The 25,586-nt window shown below is 44.7% G+C and overlaps 1 protein-coding gene across 2 annotated transcripts in view; it reads right to left on the bottom strand.

Annotated features, from left to right (window-relative positions):
- The window catches only part of LOC139386594 (dihydropyrimidine dehydrogenase [NADP(+)]), a 139,163-nt gene that overhangs the window by 97,585 nt on the left and 15,992 nt on the right, over positions 1–25,586 (bottom strand). Inside the window, exon 3 of one of the 2 annotated variants that reach the window (XM_071132277.1) lies at positions 24,289–24,371. The exons of the other annotated variant lie outside the window; for it this stretch is intronic. Coding sequence (XP_070988378.1) covers positions 24,289–24,371 — 83 coding nt within the window. The remainder of the gene's footprint in view (positions 1–24,288; positions 24,372–25,586) is intronic. 2 annotated transcript variants of the gene reach the window in all.

Here is a 25,586-nt window from a genome sequence, read left to right as displayed (position 1 = left end):
CAGCATGAGAAAGCTGGGATCCTCCTTTAAATAGTGGCCAGTCAAAACTCTGTTTTTACACACGATTGTGCAATGACTGGCCTTATAAGAACACATGTATAGGCTCCGTAGGCTACGGGCTCTCCAACCTCGTTCAAGGATGTCCTAGGCATATATGCAACACTTACAGTTATCTAGCCACTACATGATGCATGGTGCATGTTGCATGGTGCATGGTGCATGTTGTATGGTGCATGATGCATGGTGCATGGTGCATGCGATTTGAAAGAAATCACACAAAAATGCATGCACTCTTTCTTGCCTTAGTCTGCACACGCTGGGCATCATTCACAAGTGATAATATTCTCACCAATCAGACTATCCTCAATGTAATCTTGTCTTTACATATACTAACTAATGTATATATATATATATATATGTGAAATTAGTTTTGATTTAGAATGGGCCATTGTCATGTACCATGGACAGGGGAAAAATACATCCGTATGCACTTGGACGGTGAATAGAGGACCCTTTACCTGCGGTTCATTTTCTTTCCATCCAGGTTGGCTACTCCAGTTGTAAAGAGAAGCAATGTGCTGAGTATTAGGAAAGTTGAGAAATATATAGAGTAGGCCTAGTTTATAAAAGGCTGATGGGATTCTCCTCTTTTTAATAGAGGCCATCACAAATTTCTTACACAATTGCATAGCCTATATACATTTTATACAATTCATGCATCAACCAGCTATGAAGAGCTGGCTCTCTCTGCACAACATGTGACCCTATTCCGCTCATTCTTTGAATGCCAGGGCTCTCATGAAGTGTTTGATTAGATTTTCTATTGCATTTGCCTTGATGTCAGAGTGATTAGAGGGACAATAGAGAGCTGAGTACCAGGCCATTAGCGATTGGCCGTTAGGAAGTTTGGTAGGCTACTAATGACCATCAGCGGCATCAGAGCGCAGTTTTGGAGAAGCCTAGTTACCGTGACTCAACGGCCAATGTAGAATTTGACTGCGGTCAAGATTCATGACTGCCGGTGTGGCGGTAATACGTCACCGTAACAGCCTTAAGCCCTTTGTCTCCATGGAGACAGTGGGGTCCCAAAACAAACGACTCCGTAATGGTGGTGGAGACGCCATATTGGTAGACAACAACACGCCGTCGCTAAATTATACATAGGTTAATTTGACTGGGCCTGATGAAATATTCATGAAGTAACAAAATGGATGCAGCGCTGCCAGTCCTGTCAAACGACAAGACCTCAGAGAGATAGAAAGAGGAAAAGAGAAAGAAAGAAAGCAGGAGGCGGGACTGAGCATGTGGGCTGCCTATGTGAAGCTTGTTTTGTGTTTCCCCTACTAAACTAGTCAAAGTAAACAGCCTTTAAAAATTGACAGGCTTTGGTGAGGATGCATTTTGTGTTTTTTTGTTTGTGTAATTAATTGCCGTTTCTCTTTACTTTTACCTCATCGAATAAAGATGCATCATTTCGAACACAGGAAAACTTGCAGATGAAATATCCTCTCTATCCCTTTCTTTCTTTCCCTCTACTTTTCACTCTCTCCCTTTTTCTTCCACCCCCTCCCCCCCCCCCCTTCTCTCTCTCTCTCTCTCTCTCTCTCTCCCTCTTCTCTTTCTATTTGTATGGAAACATTGAAACATTACAACCGCAGATGACACAGCCACAGCAGTCACTTCAGCTTTCCTGACCAGCGGCTCTCCAAAATGTCAAGTGAAAATAACTCACAGGCAATCCTATTTGATCAGGAGTTGTAAATGGTCTGTGGCAGTGCGTGCCAGGATCCTGAGTACCACTAACAAAGGGTCTTTCTCTGAGCCACTCTGAGTAGAACACCTGTGTCTTTTCAGGTCATGATTAAAGGCAGGCACAACACACAGACTTCCAAATGCATTCTTAATCACATTAAATACGAGAGAGAAAATGTGTACCCACAAAGGGTATAGTTCGATGGTTTATCTGGAATCCATCCTTTGTAGTGAACCTGTTGTGAGTGCTCAATAAACATGTAGAAGTGGGGACTGAAATCCACTAATATGACCTCGTAATCACGGCTTGGTTCAAAGCCGATAGATTTACACGGATGTCGCAACTCCCTCAATGTAAACTCCTTAGGTTGAACTTCAAAGGACGAGTTCGCTGAGTGGTTAAGGTGATGGACTACTAATCCATTGTGCTCCGCACACGGGTGTCCGACTCCCATTCCTGTCACACAACATTTGCTCTTTAGGGGCTGCAGGTAGCCTTGAGGTTAAAGCGTAGGACCAGTAACTGAAAGATTGCTGGTTTGAATACTGGAGCCGACAAGGTGATTAAAAAAAAAAAACAATGTTGCTGTGCCCTTGAGCAAGACACTTGCTCCAGGGGTGCTGTACAATGGCGACTCTGGCTGTGACCCCACTCCCTGATGGTGTCTCAGGGGGAGTTTCCATTACAGGACAAATATAAGCACCCCCCCCCCAAATTAATATGAAATTAAATCACCCTCAATTCAGACAAACGCCAACTTTTCAACTTTCTAGAACTATTATAGCTTACTCTCATAGGGATTGGAGCACACACAACACTATCACAAACAACCTTGAGCAGAAACATAAACAAATGCTATCCCAAACTAACCCGGGAGAAAACAAAGACGAAGACAGCGTCATAAAACGACAGAGAAGCGTCCACCCTTAAGGCTGTACTATATCTCAGCACACCAAGGCAATAATACTACAGCCTTTATTACAGAGTGGTAACTATAGCTAAGCCCCCACAGCTTCTTGCACACACACACACACACACACACACACACACACACACACACACACACACACACACACACACACACACACACACACACACACACACACACACACACACACACACACACACACACACTATAGGTGAGCCCCCTCCCCAGCTTCTGTCTGTCTCAGGACGTCTGATGGATGTCTTCTCACCGCTGCCTCCAGTCTCTTGCATTATTAACCGACCAACCGGGGAATCTCCTCAAACATCACCACTCAAGGGTACCAGCCTTATCTAACCAATCAGAGACAGAGATACAACAGCCTCAGTCACAGTCATAGGAGTAGTCCCGGATCTGGATGACACAGAGCTCTGGATGACAAAAAGCCTATAAAATATTCACCTGATATTGGTCTAATATTCTGAGGGGCCCTACCAGAATTGTATATTACAATTGCTTAAAAACTCAGTACAGAGGGGGGGACACCCAAGGACACCTATTTCCATGCTGCACACCTAACTTCCAACGCTTCCCATGGCATCTCTAAACAACTCTTCTCTTTCCTGTGAACACAACAATCAAACAATTCTAGGCTCGTCCTCTCCTTGTTCTCTTTGATTCAGCAGCCTGTTCTATTATTTATGGTGGCTTTGTTTTCAGGTCTTAAGATGTGTGGCAAATGAGCCACAGAGGGAGGTCAACTGGCTCCTGACCCACCATTATACATTCAACTCAGGCTCCTGCATTAGACTCCAACACCTTGTTAGGTTGCCATTGTGGCGCCATCTCCAACTGTTGTCCTGCACTGTCTCTCTGTGTGTGTGTGTGTGTGTGTGTGTGTGTGTGTGTGTGTGTGTGTGTGTGTGTGTGTGTGTGTGTGTGTGTGTGTGTGTGTGTGTGTGTGTGCGTGTGGGCGTGTGTGCGTGCGTGCGTGCGTGCGTGCGGTACTCTATACCCTCAAAGTGCATTAACATGTAGCACGTTATGCTATCTGGCTATCTGATACTATTTTGGCTTAGCCCTGGGGATTTGATGGAAGAGAGAGAGAGAGATTATGGCATGTTTAAGGGATGTCAACGTAGCTGTCAGAGCTGTCAGGATGCAGTAGACTGGAGGTCCATAGAGGAAGAAGGTCTACCAGCTGCACACAACGCCCACTAAGCCTGGCCCTGCCATAGGAGACACACACCGTCGATTCTAATGCTAGGACCAACCCCACACCTGCTACCCACAAGGGAGAGCTGTGGTGTGTGGGGAGGCGGGTGGTTGGGGGGGTCTGTGTGTTGGGGGTGTGCGAGGTGTGTGTCTGTGTGTATGTGTGTGTGTTCGCCTACAGCAGTGCCTTAATAAAGCATATTTAAAAGGCAGCTATCCTTTATTGTTCAGCTTTAAATATTCTGTAGGCTGTACGAGGAACGTGTATGAGGAACATCACAAACCATACTCACAGTTTTTAGGCCACATAATGAGACATTACAAAAACAGCCACATTTTCTCACTTACATTCCTTGAAAGCCATTGAAATGAGTAAGGCACACTTTCTTTCCACAAAAGTATCATTCCACAATAAACAAATACACCATTACAGACTAGTACTTGGACATGAATGACTTTAAAGTGCTACACAACCTCTTAGAGGACCAAAGACCCTGGGGAAACCCTTCACTCCTTCAGATGGGACAGGGGACACATTATAAAAGCCATCGTCGCCAATCGTCATAATGAGAGCCCTGGGGAACACGCGTGGAGGGACGAGACCGTCCACTCCAAAACCAGGCGCTGTCATCATAATTACACAAACTGCCTTACGACGTGACCAATTAAGACTGGCTTCAGTATAAAATAAACCCTCCTCTTTCTCTCTGTCCGTCCTGCTGTCTATAGCTACTCGTGCTGGGTACTAGGGAAGGGGGAAAATCAGTGGAAAGGGACACTTTTTCTTCTCTTCTTGTCATAATGAATCCACCTTCCTGGTGTGATGCCGAGGAGAAGAGAGGTGGGGGACTTCAGTCGCAGCAGTAATGGAGTCTTTGAGGAAGACGAGGTGTTGCTCTTCCTAATTAGTGACAACGTAATGTCTCAGGGACTAATGATGGCACCTTACTTCAATCACCAGGGATATCAATGCCTTTCAGTGTCTCTGTGTTGAAAGCCTTTTTGTCTGGTCACAACTCACAAGTCTCTGATGGGTCCTTAGCAGCTTCAAATGCTCACCGTCGATTTTTATAAAGGAAAAAAAGATGTTCAAAAACCGAGCCAAATGGCAAAAATACAGCAAAATGCTGAAAATAAACTACACGTCAGTGCACATAAGACACACATATGAAAATACACCGAAAACATCAAAATACAGAGCTAAAAGCAACAATGCGATGTCAAAACAAGCTGACATTGAGGTTAAAGAAAATCTATTTACCAGATTTGGCCAATATTTACTTTTGGACAAAATCTAGATGTCAATATTGTTGTAATGCTTTTTGCATAACATTTTTTTAAAGTCTCAATTTGAGCACATTCTGAATTTGCGGTTAATCGGGATTCATCACAGTAAATTCTAATCGTTCAACAGCCCTAGTATGTAAGGAAGGATAGACTCCTTTATCCCGTTTCTGTTCTGTTTCCTTACTGTTCTTTACTAAATAACCCATGTAAAATCCACCTCACCTTTAATTGTACAACCCTGTTGTAGGCAGTGGCGGCTGCTGTTGGTTGAATACCCGGTGCTAGGAGAGGAGGGGTGGTGGTTGGAGTTTATCAACAAAACAGCATGACAGAAATATGATGCCAAGTTTTCAAACTACCAATTGTTTTTGTGAAGATATATAAAGCGATATGTACCTTTGAACATAAATGCATCTATTTCACGTTTGCATGTCCAAAACCGAATGACCACTGCTGCCCATGCTGCCACTGAATAGATTAGATTATAGTTTTTAGAACAAGCAGCCAGCTCACGAACAAATTAGTGCACCAGAAGCAGCGAAAATACATGATCTAACTAGGGTATAGATTATCGTAATGTCACAAAGCATGATGCACTAGTAAAATAACTTTCATTCTCAAATAACTTAATTTTGCAGAGTTAGTCAATAAAGTTAGTCAATAAAGTTAGTCAATAAAAATAATAAATATATATATATATACAGTGCCTTGCGAAAGTATTCGGCCCCCTTGAACTTTGCGACCTTTTGACACATTTCAGGCTTCAAACATAAAGATATAAAACTGTATTTTTTCGTGAAGAATCAACAACAAGTGGGACACAATCATGAAGTGGAGCGACATTTATTGGATATTTCAAACTTTTTTAACAAATCAAAAACTGAAAAATTGGGCGTGCAAAATTATTCAGCCCCTTTACTTTCAGTGCAGCAAACTCTCTCCAGAAGTTCAGTGAGGATCTCTGAATGATCCAATGTTGACCTAAATGACTAATGAGGATAAATACTATCCACCTGTGTGTAATCAAGTCTCCGTATAAATGCACCTGCACTGTGATAGTCTCAGAGGTCCGTTAAACGCGCAGAGAGCATCATGAAGAACAAGGAACACACCAGGCAGGTCCGAGATACTGTTGTGAAGAAGTTTAAAGCCGGATTTGGATACAAAAAGATTTCCCAAGCTTTAAACATCCAGAGGAGCACTGTGCAAGCGATAATATTGAAATGGAAGGAGTATCAGACCACTGCAAATCTACCAAGACCTGGCTGTCCCTCTAAACTTTCAGCTCATACAAGGAGAAGACTGATCAGAGATGCAGCTAAGAGGCCCATGATCACTCTGGATGAACTGCAGAGATCTACAGCTGAGGTGGGAGACTCTGTCCATAGGACAACAATCAGTCGTATATTGCACAAATCTGGCCTTTATGGAAGAGTGGCAAGAAGAAAGCCATTTCTTAAAGATATCCATAAAAAGTGTTGTTTAAAGTTTGCCACAAGCCACCTGGGAGACACACCAAACATGTGGAAGAAGGTGCTCTGGTCAGATTAAACCAAAATTGAACTTTTTGGCAACAATGCAAAATGTTATGTTTGGCGTAAAAGCAACACAGCTCATCACCCTGACCACACCATCCCCACTGTCAAACATGGTGGTGGCAGCATCATGATTTGGGCCTGCTTTTCTTCAGCAGGGACAGGGAAGATGGTTAAAATTGATGGGAAGATGGATGGAGCCAAATACAGGACCATTCTGGAAGAAAACCTGATGGAGTCTGCAAAAGACCTGAGACTGGGACGGAGATTTGTCTTCCAACAAGACAATGATCCAAAACATAAAGCAAAATCTACAATGGAATGGTTCAAAAATAAACATATCCAGGTGTTAGAATGGCCAAGTCAAAGTCCAGACCTGAATCCAATCGAGAATCTGTGGAAAGAACTGAAAACTGCTGTTCACAAATGCTCTCCATCCAACCTCACTGAGCTCGAGCTGTTTTGCAAGGAGGAATGGGAAAAAAATTCAGTCTCTCGATGTGCAAAACGGATAGAGACATACCCCAAGCGACTTACAGCTGTAATCGCAGCAAAAGGTGGCGCTACAAAGTATTAACTTAAGGGGGCTGAATAATTTTGTACGCCCAATTTTTCAGTTTTTGATTTGTTAAAAAAGTTTGAAATATCCAATAAATGTCGTTCCACTTCATGATTGTGTCCCACTTGTTGTTGATTCTTAACAAAAAAATACAGTTTTATATCTTTATGTTTGAAGCCTGAAATGTGGCAAAAGGTCGCAAAGTTCAAGGGGGCCGAATACTTTCGCAAGGCACTGTATACTGTGCCTTCAGAAATTATTCAGACCACTTGAATTTTTACACATTTTGTTACGTTACAGCATTATTATAAAATGGATTTAAAAAAAGAAAAATCCTCAGCAATCTACACAATACCCCATAATGCCAAAGCAAAAACAGGTTGTTAGAAATGTATGCAGATTTATAAAAAATAGAAAACATTAGACCCTTTGCTATGAGACTCGAAGTTGAGCTAAGGTGCATCCTGTTTCCATTGATCTGTAACGTCTGCTTCCAACTCACACTCTCAAACACGTAGATCCCCTGAACGCAGCTCACTTTCCAGACCACTTTCCAGCTCACACCCTCAAACACATAGATCCCCTGAACGCAGCTCACTCTCCAGATCCAAATCACTTGAATTATGATCACCTGTTCACACACCTGTATGTCATTATCACACACTATTTAGTTAAGTTCTTTGCACCCCATCATTGTGAGGTATTGTTTGCTTTGTGACACACTTCTATTCAGAGCGCTGGTTTTCCTGTGATTGAATCCTCCCATGTATGATAGTTTTTGCCTGCCTCACTAACGATGCCTTTTGCCTATTCCCTACCTGTACTTTAGCCTATCGGATTTCCTGTTATCAACCTATTGCCTGATCTCCTGGACGACGTTACTAGCCTTTTTCCTGCCTGTACTGTTGCCTTTTTGGACCCCCTGTGTATGACCTTCTGCCTGCCCCTGGACCCAGCTACCTGCCTCCTCCTGTGGTCCTTTACCAATTAACACATGCTGTGCCCTGTGCTTGAAACCGGCTCTCTGTCTCCCATCGTGTTCATTGCAGAATACCTCACCAAAAACGACAGATGGACTCAGCGGAGCTACAGCTACGTCTAACCCGACAGGAGGGACGAATCGATGAACTGCGACCTCCTTCACCAGTCCATTCCTGCTTCACCGATATCAGGTGCCACACCCTCCTCTTGTTCATCTCCCCCATATCCATGCCTAATAAATACGACAGCTCCCCAGGGAAATGTCAAGGACTTCTCATGCAATGTAACCTGTACATAGACCATCACCCCGATGACTTCAGCACTGACAAAGACAGGGTGGACTTCGTCATCTCCCTACTCACAGGCAAAGCTCTGGATTGGGTCACAGCCCTGTGGGCCGCTCAAAGTTCTGATCTGTTCTCTGAATCACGTTTCCACGCCCTCTTCAAGGAGGTGTTCGACCATTCAGTTTCAGGTCGTCACATCGGGGACCTGTTATGTGAGCTGCGACAGGGCTGTCGCTCCACCACTGAGTATGCCCTTGAGTTCCGTACCATGGCTGCTGGCAGTGGATGGAGTGAACCAGCGCTCCTTACAGTCTACCGGAGGGGTCTTAATCGGGAGTTACAGATCGAACTGGCCTGCAGAGGAGATTTAACAGACCTAAATCAATACTTCCGGATGTCCATATCCATTGGCAAACTACTGGTGGACCGCTGACCTATACAGTCGCCCGTGGCCTGTGAGTCTTCCACTCCCTTTGTCCACCATAGTCTAATAGCCCTGAACCCATGCAAATCGTCCACGCCCCTCTCACACCTTCCGAGAGACATCAGAGGTTACGTGAAAACCTGTGCCTCTATTGTGGAGAGAGTAACCGCCTACTCAATAGCTGTCCGATTTGCCCCCCACGAAGGGGGGATCACAGCCCCTCCACTTCCACCAGGGTAAGCACCTTTACATTTTAAAATATTACCAAAAGGCAGTTTGGTATCCCGGCTCTTCTTTCTGCTAATGGGACCACTCAGTTTGTGGAGGGACTAGTGGACTCTGGGGCCGCAGGTAATTTCATTGACGAACAATTGGCACACCATTTAAGAGTCAAACTAATCCCTGTTAATCCTCCCATTAGGATTAATGCGCTGGACTGACAACCTCTCGGAACTGGTCTTGTGACTCGCACCACTCTGTGGTCATTCAGTTAATGGTGTTGTCTTCGCCTAAAGAACCCATCATCCTCGATCACCCATGGCTAGGCCTTCACGACCCTGCCATCTCCTGGCGGAAAGGGGAACTGCTGTCATGGTCTCCCGCCTGTTTTAAGAACTGCGTCAATCTACTCTGTCGAGTCACCTCCATAGAAGGATCGGAGTCTGCCATTCCAACCCAAATCCCACCTGTATAAGCCCAGTTCCAGAGTGTCTTCAGCAAAAAAAGGTGTCCATTCAGCCCCCTCATCGCCCGGAGGACAGCTCGATCGACCTCCTTCCTGGGGCATCGCCCCCTAAGGCTCGGATCTACCCCTTGTCCATCCCAGAGAATGAGGCTATGGACATCTATATAGAAGAGGCCCTCAACATGGGTTTCATCTGTTCATCCATGTCACCGGCTGCATCCAGTTTCTTTTTTGTGAAAAAAAAGGATGGTAGTCTCCGTCCCTGCATAGATTACCGACCCCTCAATGGCCTTACCATCAATAATCGCTTCCCTCTTCCTTTGATTCCGGCCGCACTAGAACAAGTTGGACAGGCTACCATCTACTCTAAACTGGACCTACGTAGTGCATACAACCTAGTCCGTATCTGAAGTGGGGATGAGTGGAAGACGGTGTTCATCACCGCTAGGGGTCACTACGAATACCTGGTTATGCCCTACATTCTCACCAATGCTCCCGCAGTCTTCCAGTCCTTCATGAATGAAGTTTTCCAGGACATGATCAACCAGTTCCTCATCGTGTACATTGACGATATCTTGATCTACTCTCCCTCCATTGCAGAACACGTACAGCATGTGCAACAGGTCCTCCAACGGCTACAGGACCACCCTCTTTATGTCAAGGCTGAGAAGAGCGCATTTCACGTCACTACGGTAACCTTCCTAGGTTTCGTGTTGACACCAGGAGGGGCCAACATGGACGAAGGCAAAGTCACGGCTGTGCTTAACTGGCCCAAACCTACCACCGTAAAGTAATTACAATGTTTCCTAGGATTTTCCAACTACTACCGCCGGTTCATCCAAAACTGCAGCAGCACAACTGCTCCTCTCTCAGCTCTCACCAGTCAAAAAACCCATACCCTCCAATGGACCGACACCGCCATTACTGCATTTCAGACCTTGAAATGCCTCTTCACCTCTACACCCATCCTTAGGCAGCCAGATCCTACCCTTCCTTTTGTTCTGGAGGTTGATGCATCCGAGGTCAGCGTAGGAGCGTTTCTCTCTCAGCGTGGACGGACACCTCCCAAATTACACCCATGTGGCTTCTTTTTCAAAAAACTGTCACCCTCAGAGGAACTATGATGTTGTGAACTGAGAGCTCCTCGCCATTAAGCTGGCTATCAATGAGTGGCGCCACTGGTTAGAGTGAGCTTATCACCCATTCCTTGTTCTTAGCGACTACCTCAATTTGGAGTACTTAAGAAGGGCTAAGAGGCTCAACCCCAGACAGGCTCGCTGGGCACTCTTCTTCACCCAATTGAACTTCAACTTCACCGTCAGCTATCTGCCTGGCAAGAAAAATGTGAAGGCTGATTCCTTATCCCGTCTATTTAACTTCTCTATTCCAGCTCCCGATATTCCAGCTTGTGTCGTGGGACCCATACAGAGGGAAATCCAATCAGCCGTCCAAGAGGCCCTACGCCACAACCCAGCACCTCCCGACACCCCTGCAGGCAAGACCTACGTTCCGGCGTCGATCAGGCCCCAACTAATGCAGTAGTGCCAGACCTCGCTGAGTTCTGGCAATCCCGGGATCACCCGATCCACGGAGCTACTGACACGCAAGTTCTGGTGGTCATCCCTAACAGCAGACGTCCGAGATTACGTTCTTTCCTGTCCCGTCTGTGCATGGGCGAAGAGCTCGAGCCGTTACCTACACCACACAGACCATGGTCCCACATTGCCATGGATTTCCTCACTGATCTACCAGACTTCGGGCTTCATTACTATTTTAGCTGTAGTGGACCGGTTCTCCAAGATGTGCCGCCTCATCCACCTACTTTAGCTGTACAGGCAGGGAATTGGATTTCCTGTTATAAACCTATTGCTTGATCTCCCGGACAACGTTACTAGCCTTTTCCCTGCCTGTACTGTTGCTTTCTGGACCCCCTGTGTATGACCTTCTGCCTGCCCCTGGACCCAGCTACCTGCCTCCTCCTGTGGTCCTTTACCAATAAACACCTGCTGTGCCCTGTGCATGAAATCAGCTCTCTGTCTCCCATGATGTTCATGACATGATTCTGCAGTTTGATTGGAGTCCACCTGTGGTAAATTCAATTTATTGGACATGATTTGGAAAGGCACACAACTGTCTATATAAGGTCCCACAGTTGACAATGCATGTCGGAGCAAAAACCAAGCCATGAGGTTGAAGGAATTGTCCATAGAGCTCCGAGACTGGATTTTGTCGTGACAAAGTCCTGAGGAAGGTTGCCAAAGGCAGCATTGAAGGTCCCCAAGAACACAGTGGCCATCCATCATCCATAAACGGAAGAAGTTTGGAACCACCAAGACTCTTCCTAGAGCTGACCCCTGGCCAAATTGAGCAATCGGGGGGAAGGGCCTTGGTCAGGGGGGTGACCAAGAACCCGATGGTCACTCTGACAGAGCTCTACAGTTCCTCTGTGGAGATAGGAGAACCTTCCAGAAGGACAACCATCTCTGCAGCACTCCACCAATCAGGCCTTTATGGTGGAGTGGCCAGATGGAAGCCACTCCTCAGTAAAAGGCACTTGGAGTCCAAACGACAAAAGGAACGGTCGCCCCCTCCAACCACTGTCGCCATTCGCCTAGGGCTAAGCGGATGGCGAGCAGTTTGCGGTTTCCCACATCATAGTTACGTTCCGACGGCGACAGGCGATGAGAAAAATATGCGCAAGGGTGGACCTTGTTGTCAGAGAGGGAGCGCTGAGAAAGAATGGCTCCCACGCCCACCTCTGACGCGTCAACCTCGACAATGAACTGTCTAGAGATGTCAGGTGTAACAAGGATAGGTGCGGATGTAAAACGATTCTTGAGAAGATCAAAAGCTCCCTGGGCGGAAACTGACCACTTAAAGCACGTCTTGACAGAAGTAAGGGCTGTGAGGGGAGCTGCCACCTGACCGAAATGACGGATGAAACGACGATAGAAATTTGCGAAGCCGAGAAAGCGCTGCAGCTCGACGCGTGATTTAGGAACGGGCCAATCAATGACAGCTTGGACCTTAGCGGGATCCATCTTAATGCCTTCAGCGGAAATGACAGAACCGAGAAATGTGACGGAGGAGGCATTAAAAGTGCACTTCTCAGCCTTCACATAAAGACAATTCTCTAAAAGGCGCTGGAGGACGCGTCGAACGTGCTGAACATGAATCTGGAGTGACGGTGAAAAAATCAGGATATCGTCAATGTAAACGAAAACAAAGATGTTCAGCATGTCTCTGAGGACGTCATTTACTAATGCCTGAAAGACAGCTGGAGCGTTTACGAGGCCGAAAGGAAGAACCCGGTATTCAAAGTGCCCTAACGGAGTGTTAAACGCCGTTTTCCACTCGTCCCCCTCCCTGATGTGCACGAGATGGTAAGCGTTACGAAGGTCCAACTTAGTGAAAAACCTGGCTCCCTGCAGGATCTCGAAGGCTGAAGACATAAGAGGGAGCGGATAACGATTCTTAACTGTTATGTCATTCAGCCCTCGATAATCTATGCAGGGGCGCAGTCTTTCTTCTGAACAAAAAAAAACCCCGCTCCGGCGGGAGAGGAGGAGGGGACTATGGTACCGGCGTCGAGAGCTACAGACAAATAATCTTTGAGAGCCTTACGTTCGGGAGCCGACAGAGAGTATAGTCTACCCCTGGGAGGAGTGGTTCCCGGAAGGAGATCAATACTACAATCATACGACCGGTGCGGAGGAAGAGAGGTGGCCCTGGACCGACTGAACACTGTGCGCAGATCGTGATACTCCTCCGGCACCCCCGTCAAATCACCAGGCTCCTCCTGTGAAGAAGAGACAGAGGAAACAGGAGGGATAGCAGACATTAAACATTTCACATGACAAGAGACGTTCCAGGAGAGGATAGAATTACTAGACCAATTAATAGAAAGATTATGACGAACTAGCCAGGGATGGCCCAAAACAACAGGTGTAAAAGGTGAACGAAAAATTAAAAAAGAAATGGTTTCGCTATGATTACCAGAGACAGTGAGGGTTAAAGGTAGCGTTTCACGCTGAATCCTGGGGAGAGAACTACCATCCAAAGCGAACAAGGCCGTGGGATCCCTTAACTGTCTGAGAGGATTGTCATGTTCCCGAGCCCAGGTCTCGTCCATAAAACAGCCCTCCGCCCCAGAGTCTATCAAGGCACTGCACGAAGCTGACGAACCGGTCCAGCGGAGATGGACCAAAAAGGTAGTGCAGGATCTTGAAGGAGAGACCAGAGTTGTAGCGCTCACCAGTAGCCCTCCTCTTACTGATGAGCTCTGGCTTTTACTGGGCATGAAGTGACAAAATGACCAGCGGAACCGCAATAGAGACAGAGGCGGTTGGTGATTCTCCGTTCCTTCTCCTTAGCCGAGATGCGGATACCCCCCAGCTGCATAGGCTCAGAACCCGAGCCGGCGGAGGAAGATGGTAGTGATGCGGAGAGGGGGGCAACGGAGAACGCGAGCTCCTTTCCACGAGCTCGGCGACGAAGATCAAACCGTCGCTCTATGCGAATAGCGAGTTCAATCAAGGAATCCACGCTGGAAGGAACCTCCCGGGAGAGAATCTCATCCTTAACCTCCGCGCGGAGACCCTCCAGAAAACGGGCGAGCAAAGCCGGCTCGTTCCAGTCACTGGAGGCAGCAAGAGTGCGAAACTCAATAGAGTAATCTGTTATGGATCGATTATCTTGACATAGGGAAGACAGGACCCTGGAAGCTTCCTCCCCAAAAACAGAACGGTCAAAAACCCGTATCATCTCCTCCTTAAAGTCCTGATACTGGTTAGTACACTCAGCCTTCGCCTCCCAGATTGCCGTGCCCCACTCACGAGCCCGTCCAGTAAGGAGAGATATGACGTAGGCGATACGAGCTGTGCTCCTGGAGTAAGTGTTGGGCTGGAGAGAAAACACAACATCACACTGAGTGAGGAACGAGCGGCATTCAGTGGGCTCCCCAGAGTAACACGGCGGGTTATTGATTCTGGGCTCCGGAGATTCGGAAGCCCTGGAAGTGGCCGGTGGATCGAGGCGGAGATGGTGAATCTGTCTTGTGAGGTTGGAGACCTGGGCGGCCAGGGTCTCAACGGCATGTCGAGCAGCAGACAATTCCTCCTCGTGTCTGCCTAGCATCGCTCCCTGGATCTCGACGGCTGAGTGGAAAGGATCCGAAGTCGCTGGGTCCATCGTGGTCAGATTCTTCTGTTATGCAGGTGAGTGAGGACCCAAAAGCGGTTTAACAAAAATAGAGTCCTTTAATGTAAACACAGGGAAGACATAGATCCTCTTCAGATGTAGATAATGGAAAAATAGACAACCCGCAGAGAGGGCGACCAATGAAACAAAAAGTCCTTCTGATGATTACAAAAGAGCCCCCTTCTTAGCAGCAGAGGAGAATAGCTGGGTTAGCGGCGACAGGCTGCAGGTCTCTCTGGGTAGGCGCGGGTCGTAGAGGAACAGTGGTACCTGATCTCACGTAGCATCAGATGAACTGGACACAGTACAAACGACAAGACAGTTAGCTGAGTACAGGATGCACTTGCCAGGCGGATTCCGACAGGACGGGACAGGACAAGGGTGAAGCAAACGAGACGATAGTTTGTTTCTGGCATGAGAAACTCAAACGAGAATCTGACAAAGAAAGAGGCAGGAACAGAGAGAGAAATAGAGACCTAATCAGAGGGAAAAAGGGAACAGGTGGGAAGAGGGTGAACGAGGTAGTTAGAGGAGATGAGGAACAGCTGGAGGAGGAGAGAAAGAGAAGGTAACCTAATACGACCAGCAGAGGGAGACAGAGTGAAGAGAAAGAACAGGAACAAGACATAACATGACAAGACATGACAGTTGGTCCCCCCTTTACTGATTTTGGGCAATTAGGCCTGGCGCACGATGGGGTTGAGGTCAGGGATCTGTGCAGTCAAGGTCTTCCACGTAGATTTTGACAAAGCTTTTCTATATGCACTTCACTTTGTGCACGGGGGTCTTGCTGAAACAGGAAAGGGCCTTTCCCAAACTGTTGCCACAAACTTTTAAGCACAGAATCATCTAGAATGTCATTGTATGCTGTAGATTTCAGATTTCCTTTCTTGAACTAAGGGGCCTAGCCTGAACCATGAAAAACAGCCTCAGACCATTTTTCCTTCTCCACCCAACATTACAGTTGGCACTATGCACTGGGGCAGGTAGCTCCTGGAATCCGCCAAACCCAGATTTGTCCTGTGGGAATGTTAGATGGTGAAGCGTGATTCATCATTCCAGAAAATGTGTTTCCAATGCTCCAGAGTCCAATGGTAGTGAGCTTTACACCACTCCAGCCTACGCTTGGCTTGCTGATGGTGATCTTGGGCATGTGTGCACCTGCTCAGCCATGGAAACCCATTTCATGAAGCTCCCCACTTACAGTTATTGTGCTGATGTTGCTTCCAGAGGCAGTTTGGAACTTGTTAGTTATTGTTGCAAACAAGGATAGAGGATTTTTAAGCGCTACGAGCTTCAGCACTAGGTGGTCCCGTTCTGTGAGCTTGTGTGGCTTACCACTTCATTGGCTGAGCCATTGTTGCTCCTAGACGTTTTCACTTCAAAACAACGGCACTTACAGTTGACCGGGGCAGCTCTAGCAGGACAGAAATTTGACAAACTGACTTGTCCTATGACAGTGACACGTTGAAAGTCACTGAGCTCTTAAGTAGCCCATTCTGCTGCCAATGTTTGTCTATTGAGATTGCTTGGCTGTGTGCTCGATTTTATACACCTGTCAGCAACGGGTGTGGCTGAAATAGCCGAATCCACTAATTTAAAGGGGTATCCACATACTTTTGTATATACAGCAACAATTAAAAGTTTGGACACACCTTCTTTATTTTTACTATTTTCTACATTGTAGAATAATAGTGAAGACATCAACACTATGAAATATCACATATGGAATCATGTAGCAACCAAAAATGTGTTAAACAAATAAATATATTTGAGATTCTTCAATGTAGCCTCCATTTAACTTGATGACAGCTTTGCACACTCTTGGCATTCTCTCAACCAGCTTCGTGAGGTAGTCACCTGGAATGCATTTCAATTAACAGGTATGCCTGGTTAAACTTCTTAGGGTTGAAATCCCGTTAACCGGATCGATATGACAACAGCCAATGAAAGTGCAGGACGCCAAATTCAAAACAACAGAAATCTCATAATTAAAATTCCTCAAACATACAAGTATCTTATACCATTTTAAAGGTAATCATGTTATTAATCCCACCACAGTGTCCGATTTCAAATAGGCTTTACAGGGAAAGCACCACAAACGATTATGTTAGGTCAGTGCCAAGTCACAAAAACACACACAGCCATTTTTCCAACCAAAGAGTGGAATCACAAAAATCTGAAAAAGAGAGAGAATTAATCACCAACCTTTGATCTTCATCAGATGACACTCATAGGACTTCATGTTACACAATACATGTATGTTTTGTTCGATAAAGTTAATATTTATATCAAAAAATCTCAGTATACATTGGTGCGTTATGTTCAGTAGTTCCAAAAACATCCGGTGATTTTGCAGAGAGCCACAATTTACAGAAATACTAATTATAAATGTTGATGAAAATACAAGTGTTATGCATGGATTTAAAGATATACTTCTCCTTAATGCAACCGCTGTGTCAGAATTCAAAAAAGCTTTACAGAAAAAGCAAACCATGCAATAATCTGAGCACGGCGCTCAGACAACAAATACATATATCTGCCATGTTGGAGTCAGCAGAAGTCAGAAATAACATTATAAATATTCACTTACCTTTGATGATTTTCATCAGAATGCACTCCCAGGAATCCCAGTTCCACAATAAATGTTTGTATTGTTCGATGATGTCCATAATTTATGTTCAAATAGCTACTTTTGTTAGCGCGTTTGGTAAACAAATCAAAACTCACGACACACGTGAGACCAGACAACTAGTTGCAGACGAAATGCCAAAAAGTTACAGTCCGTAGAAACTTGTCAAACGAAGTATAGAATCAATCTTTAGGATGTTTTTTTAACATAAAACTTCAATAATATTCCAACCGGAGAATTCCTTTGTCTTCAGAAAAGCAAAGGAACGGGAGCTACCTCTCATCTGACTGAATGCTTGTGACCAGCGCGTGACTGCTGGCAGACCTCTTACTCATTCCCCTCTCATTCGGCCCCCCTTCATAGTAGAAGCCTCAAACAACGTTCTAAAGACGGTTGACATCTAGTAGAAGCCTTAGGAAGTGCAACATGACCAATATCCCACTGTATCTTCAATAGGGGCTGAGTTGAATATCGACCAACCTCAGATTTCCTACTCCCTGGTTGGATTTTTTTCTCCGGTTTTTGCCTGCCATATGAGTTCTGTTATACTCACAGACATCATTCAAACAGTTTTAGAAACTTCAGAGTGTTTTCTATTCAATACTACTAATTTCATGCATATATTAGCAAAAGGGACTGAGGAGCAGGAAGTTTACTCTGGGCACCTTATTCATCCAAGCTACTCAATACTGCCCTCAGCCATAAGAAGTTAAAAAGTTAATTTGTGGAATTTCTATCCTTCTGAATGTGCTTGAGCCACTCAGTTGTGTTGTGAGAAGGTAGGGTTGGTATACAGAAGATAGCCCTATTTGGTAAAATACCAATTCCATATTATGGCAAGAACAGCTCAAAAAAGCAAAGAAAAACAATAGTTCATCATTACTTTAAGACATGAAGGTCAATCAATACAGGACATTTCAAGAACTGTGCAGTCACAAAAAACAATCAAGCAGTATGATGAAACTGGCTCTCATGAGGACCGTCACAGGACAGGAATACACAGAGTTACCTCTGCTGCAGAGGATAATTTCATTAGTGTGACCAGCCTCAGAAATGGCAGCCCAAATAAATGCTTCACAGAGTTCAAGTAACTGACACATCTCAACATCAACTGTTCAAAGGAGATTGTGTGAATCAGGCCTTCATGGCTGAATTGCTGCAAAGAAACCACTACTAAAAGACACAAATAATAATAAGAGACTTGCTTGGGCCAAGAAACACAGTCAATGGACATAAGACCAGTGGGAATCTGTCCTTTGGTCTGATGAGTCCAAATTTGAGATTTTTGGTTCCAACCGCCATGGCTTTGTGAGATGCGGAGTAGGTGAACAGATGATCTCCGCATGTGTGGTTCCCACCGTCAGACATGGAGGAGGAGTTATGGTGTGCGCTTAGTGGGACTAGCATTTGTTTTTCAACAGGACAACAACCCAACACACCTCCAGGCTGTGGAATGACTATTTAACCAAGAAGGAGAGTGATGGAGTGCTGCATCAGACGACCTGACCTCCACAATCAACCGACCTCAACTCAATTACGATAGTTCGGGATGAGTTGGACTGCAGAGTGAAGAAAAAACAGCCAAGAAGTGCTCAGCATATGTGGGAACTCCTTCAAGACTGTTGGAAAATAATTCCAGGTGAAGCTGGTTGAGAGAATGTCAAGAGTGGGCAAAGCTGTCATCAAGGCAAAGGGTGGCTACTTTGAAGAATCTGAAATATATTTAGACTTGTTTAACAATTTTTTACTACGTGATTCCATATGTGTTATTTCATAGTTTTGACGTCTTCACTATTATTTTACAATGTAGAAAATAGTAAAAAATAAAGAAAAAGCCTTGAATGAGTAGGTGTGTCCAAACCTTTGACTGGTACTGTAAGTATGCAGACCATTTACGCAATACTTTGTTGAAGCACCTTTGGCATCGATTACAGCCTTGAGTCTTCTTGGGTATGGCGCTACAAGCTTAGCACACCTGTATTTGGCGAGTTTCTCCAATTCTTCTCTGCAGATCCTCTCAAGCTCTGTCATGTTGGATAGGGAGCATCGCTGCACAGCTATTTTCACGTCTCTCCAGATATGTTAGATCGGGTTCAAGTCTGGGCTCAGGATAGGCCACTCAAGGACATTCAGAGACTTGTCCCGAAGCCAGTCCTGCATTGTCTTGGCTGTGTGCTTAAGGTCATTGTCCTGTTGCAAGGTGAATCTTCGCCCCAGTCTGAGGTCCTGAGCGATCTGGAGCAGGTTTTCATCAAGGATCTCTTTGTTCTTAGCTCCGTTCATCTTTCCCTTGATCTTGACTAGTCTCCCAGTCCCTGCCGCTGAAAAACTTCCCCACAGCATGATGCTGCTGCCACCATGCTTCACTGCAGGGATGGTGCCAGGTTTCCTCCAGACGTGATGCTTGGTATTCAGGCCAAAGAGTTCAATCTTGGTTTCATCAGATAATCTTCCTTCTCATGGTCTGAGAGTCTTTACGTGCCTTTTGGAAAACTCCAAGCGGGCTGTCATGTGCCTTTTACTGAGGAGTGGCTTTTGTCTGGCCACTCTACCAAAAAAAAGGCTTGATTTGTTGGAGTGCTGCAGAGATGGCTGTGCTTCTGGTTCTCCCATCTCCACAGAGGAACTCTGGAGCTCTGTCAAAGTGACCATCGGATTCTTGGTCACATCCCTGACCAAGGCCCTTCTCCCTCGATTGCTCAGTATGGCCCGAGCGGCCAGCTCTAGGAAGGGTCTTGGTGGTTCCAAACTTGTTCCATTTAAGAATGATGGAGGCCACTGTATTCTTGGGGACCTTCAATGTTGCAGAATTTTTTTAGTACCCTTCCCCAGATCTGCGCCTCAACATAATACTGTCTCTGAGTTCTACGGACAATTTCTTTGACTTCCTGGCTTGGTTTTTGATCTGACATGCATTGTCAACTGTGGGATCTTATATACTGTAGACAGGTGTGTGCCTTTCCAAATCATGTCCAATCAATAGAATTTACCACAAGTGGACTCCAATCAAGGTGTAGAAACATCTCAAGGATGATCAATGGAAACAGGATGCACCTGAGCAACATTTTGAGTATCATAGCAAAAGGTCTAAATACTTATGTAAATAAGGCATTTCTGTTTTTAAAAAAAAATCAGTTTTCGCTTCATCATTATGGGGTATTGTGTGTACATTGATGAAGAGAAATCCATTTTGAATTCATTTCAGAACAGGGCTGTAACGTAACAAAATGTTGAATAAGTAAAGGGGTGTGAATACTCCCACGACTGTTATAATTAGTGACATAAAATGCAATTACAATGAGCTTTTTGCTTTAGCTCCATCTGCACATGACAGAGAAGATCTAGGCTCACGTGAGGAAGTAAGCCGTCTGGCATGAGAGACTCGTTGGAAGGGAGACTAGAGCAGACCCCAGAAGTTCTGACTGAGTGCATATTTGAGCGCCTCAGGACGGTCCACTTACTTTCTGCTGTGGAATCCTGCGATTTCATTGGGGGTAGTTCCCCCGCATAGCAGCCAAAACAATCCAAGCAATGTTTGTACGGCTGTGTACCCTGCTGCTGTTGCTAGCAGAGTCACTGAGTGGTAGAGTAGTAAGTAACTGAACACAGCTCGTTTTGAACAATATACTTTTCAAACAGAAATATGTGCACATTTACCACACTTATGTGCATTTAAAACAATCTATGAATGATATAATACTGTACATCAAGGGTTGGATCCATTTCAGGGAACAGAATCAAAATACAGAAAATAACAAAATGATTTGTGGAACAGAACCAGAACTGAAAGTGATCTATTCTGTTCCGGGAACAGAACTGTTATTTTAAAAGCATGGGAACCAGTTAATATCGCTACTTTACATTCCAGACATTCTTTTCCAGTCCCACAAAAATCGCAACAGTGCATCTATGCAAAGCCCTCATTCTGTCATTCAGAAACGTATACCAGCATCTGCTTGTCAGCCCGAAATGTTGTGCCAGTGGGTGTGTGTGTTTGTGTAAGCTACCTCCCCCTTCCCTCTGAAGCACAGCCTCCTGACAACGTTACAAGCGTAATTCAGAAATTAGGGAGATGTTTAATTAGAGAAGAATGGATTGACTTTTTCAATGCTAATTAAGGATACTATAGTTATCATGTTTCACATTTGATTTCTTAACCACGATACAAAAAGGTAAGACGTGTTTTGAATTCTAGTGCTGCTCTACACACAAAAGCCTGTTAGTTAGCTAGCTAACGTTTGCTCTTGTCCAATGGTAAACCAACTCGGAAGTTCAAAGATTTTCAAAGTTCCTCAATAGAAGCTGCTCCGCCATAGGTATAATTCTGTGGGCCAAATTCAGACAATGCATGTCAAAACATGATGCCCTGCGCTTCAAAGCAAGCTTCCTCCATCCTCTCTCGTTCTCTCCTCACCCTCAAAATGTTAGTTGCATCTTACGCTCTACACTGTGACTGACAGCACAGTGTGTGTGTGTTTTTCTTTCATTGTGATTAAACCATGCTGTTATTGCAAAATACAATTTGCTCTTAATGACTTCTCTATACAGATTAAATCACTTACCCGCTACAGAGCAAGCTGCTCTATCAGCACTGATTGGTGGAGTAAATTAATGTTGAGCTAAATTGTAAAAATGCACTACCGGTCAAAGGTTTTAGAACATCTACTCATTGCAGTCGCAATAAACCATCAAGCGCTATTACGAAAATGGCTCTCATGAGGACCGCCACAGGAATGGAAGACCCAGAGTTACCTCTGCTGCAGAGGATAACTTCATTAGAGATACCAGCCTCAGGTGGAAATGTGTCCTTTGGTCTGGAGTCCAAATTTGAGATTTTTGGTTCCAACCGCCGTGTCTTTGTGAGACTCGGTGTTGGTGAACGGATGTGTATTTCCCACCGTAAAGCATGGAGGAGGAGGAGTTATGGTGTGGGGGTGCTTTGCTGGTGACACTATCTCTGATTTGGCTACTTTGAAGAATATAAAATATATTTTGATTTGTTTAACACTTTTTTGGTTACGATTCCATATGTGTTATTTTATAGTTTTAATGTCTTCACTGTTATTCTACAATGTAGTAAATAGTACAAATAAAGAAAAACCCTTGAATGAGTAGGTGTTCTAAAACTTTGGACCGGTAGTGTATATATATATACTTCAGAGGTTTTAAAAGGAACAGAAAGGAACGATATAAACCGGTACTGTTTCTGGTTCAAACCGGTTCATAACTTTATTTTGCAGTGGAATGGAACAAAAAAAAGAATGGTTCTGTTCAGAACAAAACTATTGGGGAAAATATGATGTTCCAACCCCTGCTGTATACATCACTTCCTGGATCCTGGATGACTCAACATAAGTAATGAGAACAGGATGTCAGCAAGCTGCAGCAGTCCGTGGCCACTGACAACACACCCCACCAGCCCTACCACCCACCCACCCTCCCACTCAACCCCTCATCTCCTACCCTAGGAGGTACACACACACACACACACACACACACACACACACACACCCCTCCTTACCCTAGGAGGAACACTCCCGTCCCCTCCCTCTCCGACTCTCCAGCCCTTCCTTTGCCTTTTACTGTGATCGTGTTGAGATAAAGGCACGGGCTGGACTTTGATGTCAGACGTTATTAGCTGTCAGGGAACCTGCATCTTTCACTAGCATTGCAGGGGCCCTCGCCCGCTCTCACATGTAGGGAATAGTGGGGTATGTTGAGCCATTTTTTTTTTTACATTAAGCATCACTCTGTCAAGGCAAATATAGTATTCTTTCTAATAAAGATATCTACATATATTTTTTAGGATGTTGTCTATACCTGGAAATAATCAGAGTTCATGTAAACATAATAGTGTTGAAAACATAGCTCAGAACATAGAAAACATAGCGGACAAGGTAAGTTGAGCCGTAACAACCCAACTGACCTTACAACTATGCTGGCTGTGTTGACTCAGCAAACAGAGGGAAGCATAGACCAACAGAATAAAGTTCACTTTCACTGTTTCAAAATAGTTCCGAAAGGTATTGATCAAACACACTCTGTTAAAAGAACTAGTGTCATCTTGTTTCAAACCTGTGAATCTTATTGGCTGCTCAAACAGAACTCACAATGATAAAAACTTAACCATATACAGTACTTTATTCTAGTAAAATGGCTTATGGAACCATTATTATAATTATTATACTTCAGTACAGTCTATCTATATGTATGTTTTGGTCATGTAATGTACTTCTACTTATGACAGACTTTGAGATGTATGCATGTTATTTGTCACTGTGGAATTAAATCGGTCCTTGATGTAGCTAGCCATGTGGTAAAGCAAACATCTTCAGACAAGAGAACAGATTGGCAATCTTGTCACAATGTCAAAGGTCTCCCTCCTGTGATTTCCAATGACTGCTAAATAAATCTTCAGCTCTAATTGCAAACACCCTTATGAGTCAACGCTTAAAGTACTCCAATACTGCCTGGGGACTCCCATAAGCATTATTTTCTAGCGAGCAGCAACAAATGAAACATTTACATTTTTTCCCAGCGTGCAGCCAGGCTTGGCGTTTCCTGTGTTTAAGAGCCAAGACGCTGGCCTCGAGGGAGGCCTCCCCTTCAGACAAATGCACCCCTCCGAGAGGGAGAGGCTGAATGGTGGCTATGAAACTCATTTGTTCCTCCAATAATGAGGAATGACTTAGAACCCCCCCACCCCCCACCCCCCATCCCCATCCTTCCATCACCACTCCTGTCATGGCAACAGGGATGTTTCCATGGTGATCCCCCCCCCCCCTCTCCTCGCTTCCTCCTCTCACCTGAACGCCTCGCGGAGTGCCCCCCGTTCGCTCAAAGTCGTGTGCTTGATGTCGTCGAAGTTGTTCTCCAACTTGACGCAGCTCTGGAGAGAGAGAGAGAGAGAGAGAGAGATTCTATATTAAATACTGTAGCATGATGAGATGACGAGTCCATCCTTCGAAACAGAGCCATGAAAATACTATAACAGCTGAATACATTCTAAACTAATACATTACCATAGAGATTAACTACGATTTATATATATGACCTTTTAGGAGGATTAGACCACTGAGTAATGCACTATAGCTACAGACCTCTTATGAATTACAAGCATTTCACTGCACTCCCATTAACATTTGCTAACCATGTGTATGTGACAAATCAAATCACATTTAAATTCCTTGTTTCAAATAAGGAGGATTAATTTGTGCTATTTAACATGGTAACGCGACACGGTTTACATTATCTGGGGGGATTTTTTATTGAGATCCATTTTATAACGTATACAAAGTCCACCATACGCCGTTTCCTTCATCCAATAGCCTAATACAGTTCAGGCCCAGACTCAGTTCACTGACTTAATCCTCTTGATGACGCACAATGGGAGAAAAGACTTGAGAGAGAAACCATTCAAGTAAATACAGCCATCACAATAGACCCATTTTTGATTAAAGAGCAGGGAGAAGTTTGTGTAGGGAGTGGAGAGGAGTTGCGTAGGGAGTGGGGTGGGAGACTTTATAAAGCCAATGCATATATAATTTTCTTCCTCCTGCCTCCTACCATTAAAAACACCGGAGGCACTCGGGTAATCGATATGCACGGTGCCTAGTGAAAGTCTACACACCCCTTGCACAGTCTTCACATTTTGCTGCCTTAAATCTAAACAGGGATCCAATTACACCCCCCCCCCCCCTACTGATCTACACAACCTACTCCACATTCTCAAAGTAAAAGATGTTATAGAAAAAAAATAATATATATCTCTTGATTGTGCACGTCTTGTGAATAATTTGGAATAATATTCTACCGACTTTGCAACTCTTAGCGCAACATAAGGTATTCAGGCCCCTTGACTTTTTCCAAATTTTGTTACGTTACAGCCTTGTTCTAAAATGTATTAAATAAAAAAATATCAGTCTACACAAGATACCCCATAACACCAAAGCAAAAACACGTTTTTAGAAAATGTTGGAAATGTATTACAAATAAAAAACAGAAATACCTTATTTCCCTAAGCATTCAGACAATTTGCTATGAGACTTGAAATTGAGCTCAGGTGCATCCTGTTTCCATTGATCATCCTTAAGATGTTTCTACA

The sequence above is a fragment of the Oncorhynchus clarkii genome, chromosome 28 (assembly GCF_045791955.1).
Source record: "Oncorhynchus clarkii lewisi isolate Uvic-CL-2024 chromosome 28, UVic_Ocla_1.0, whole genome shotgun sequence".
Taxonomy (NCBI): Eukaryota; Metazoa; Chordata; class Actinopteri; order Salmoniformes; family Salmonidae; genus Oncorhynchus; species Oncorhynchus clarkii.
The sequence above is the reverse complement of the archived record's forward strand: the minus strand, read 5'-3'. Positions and strand labels throughout refer to the sequence as shown.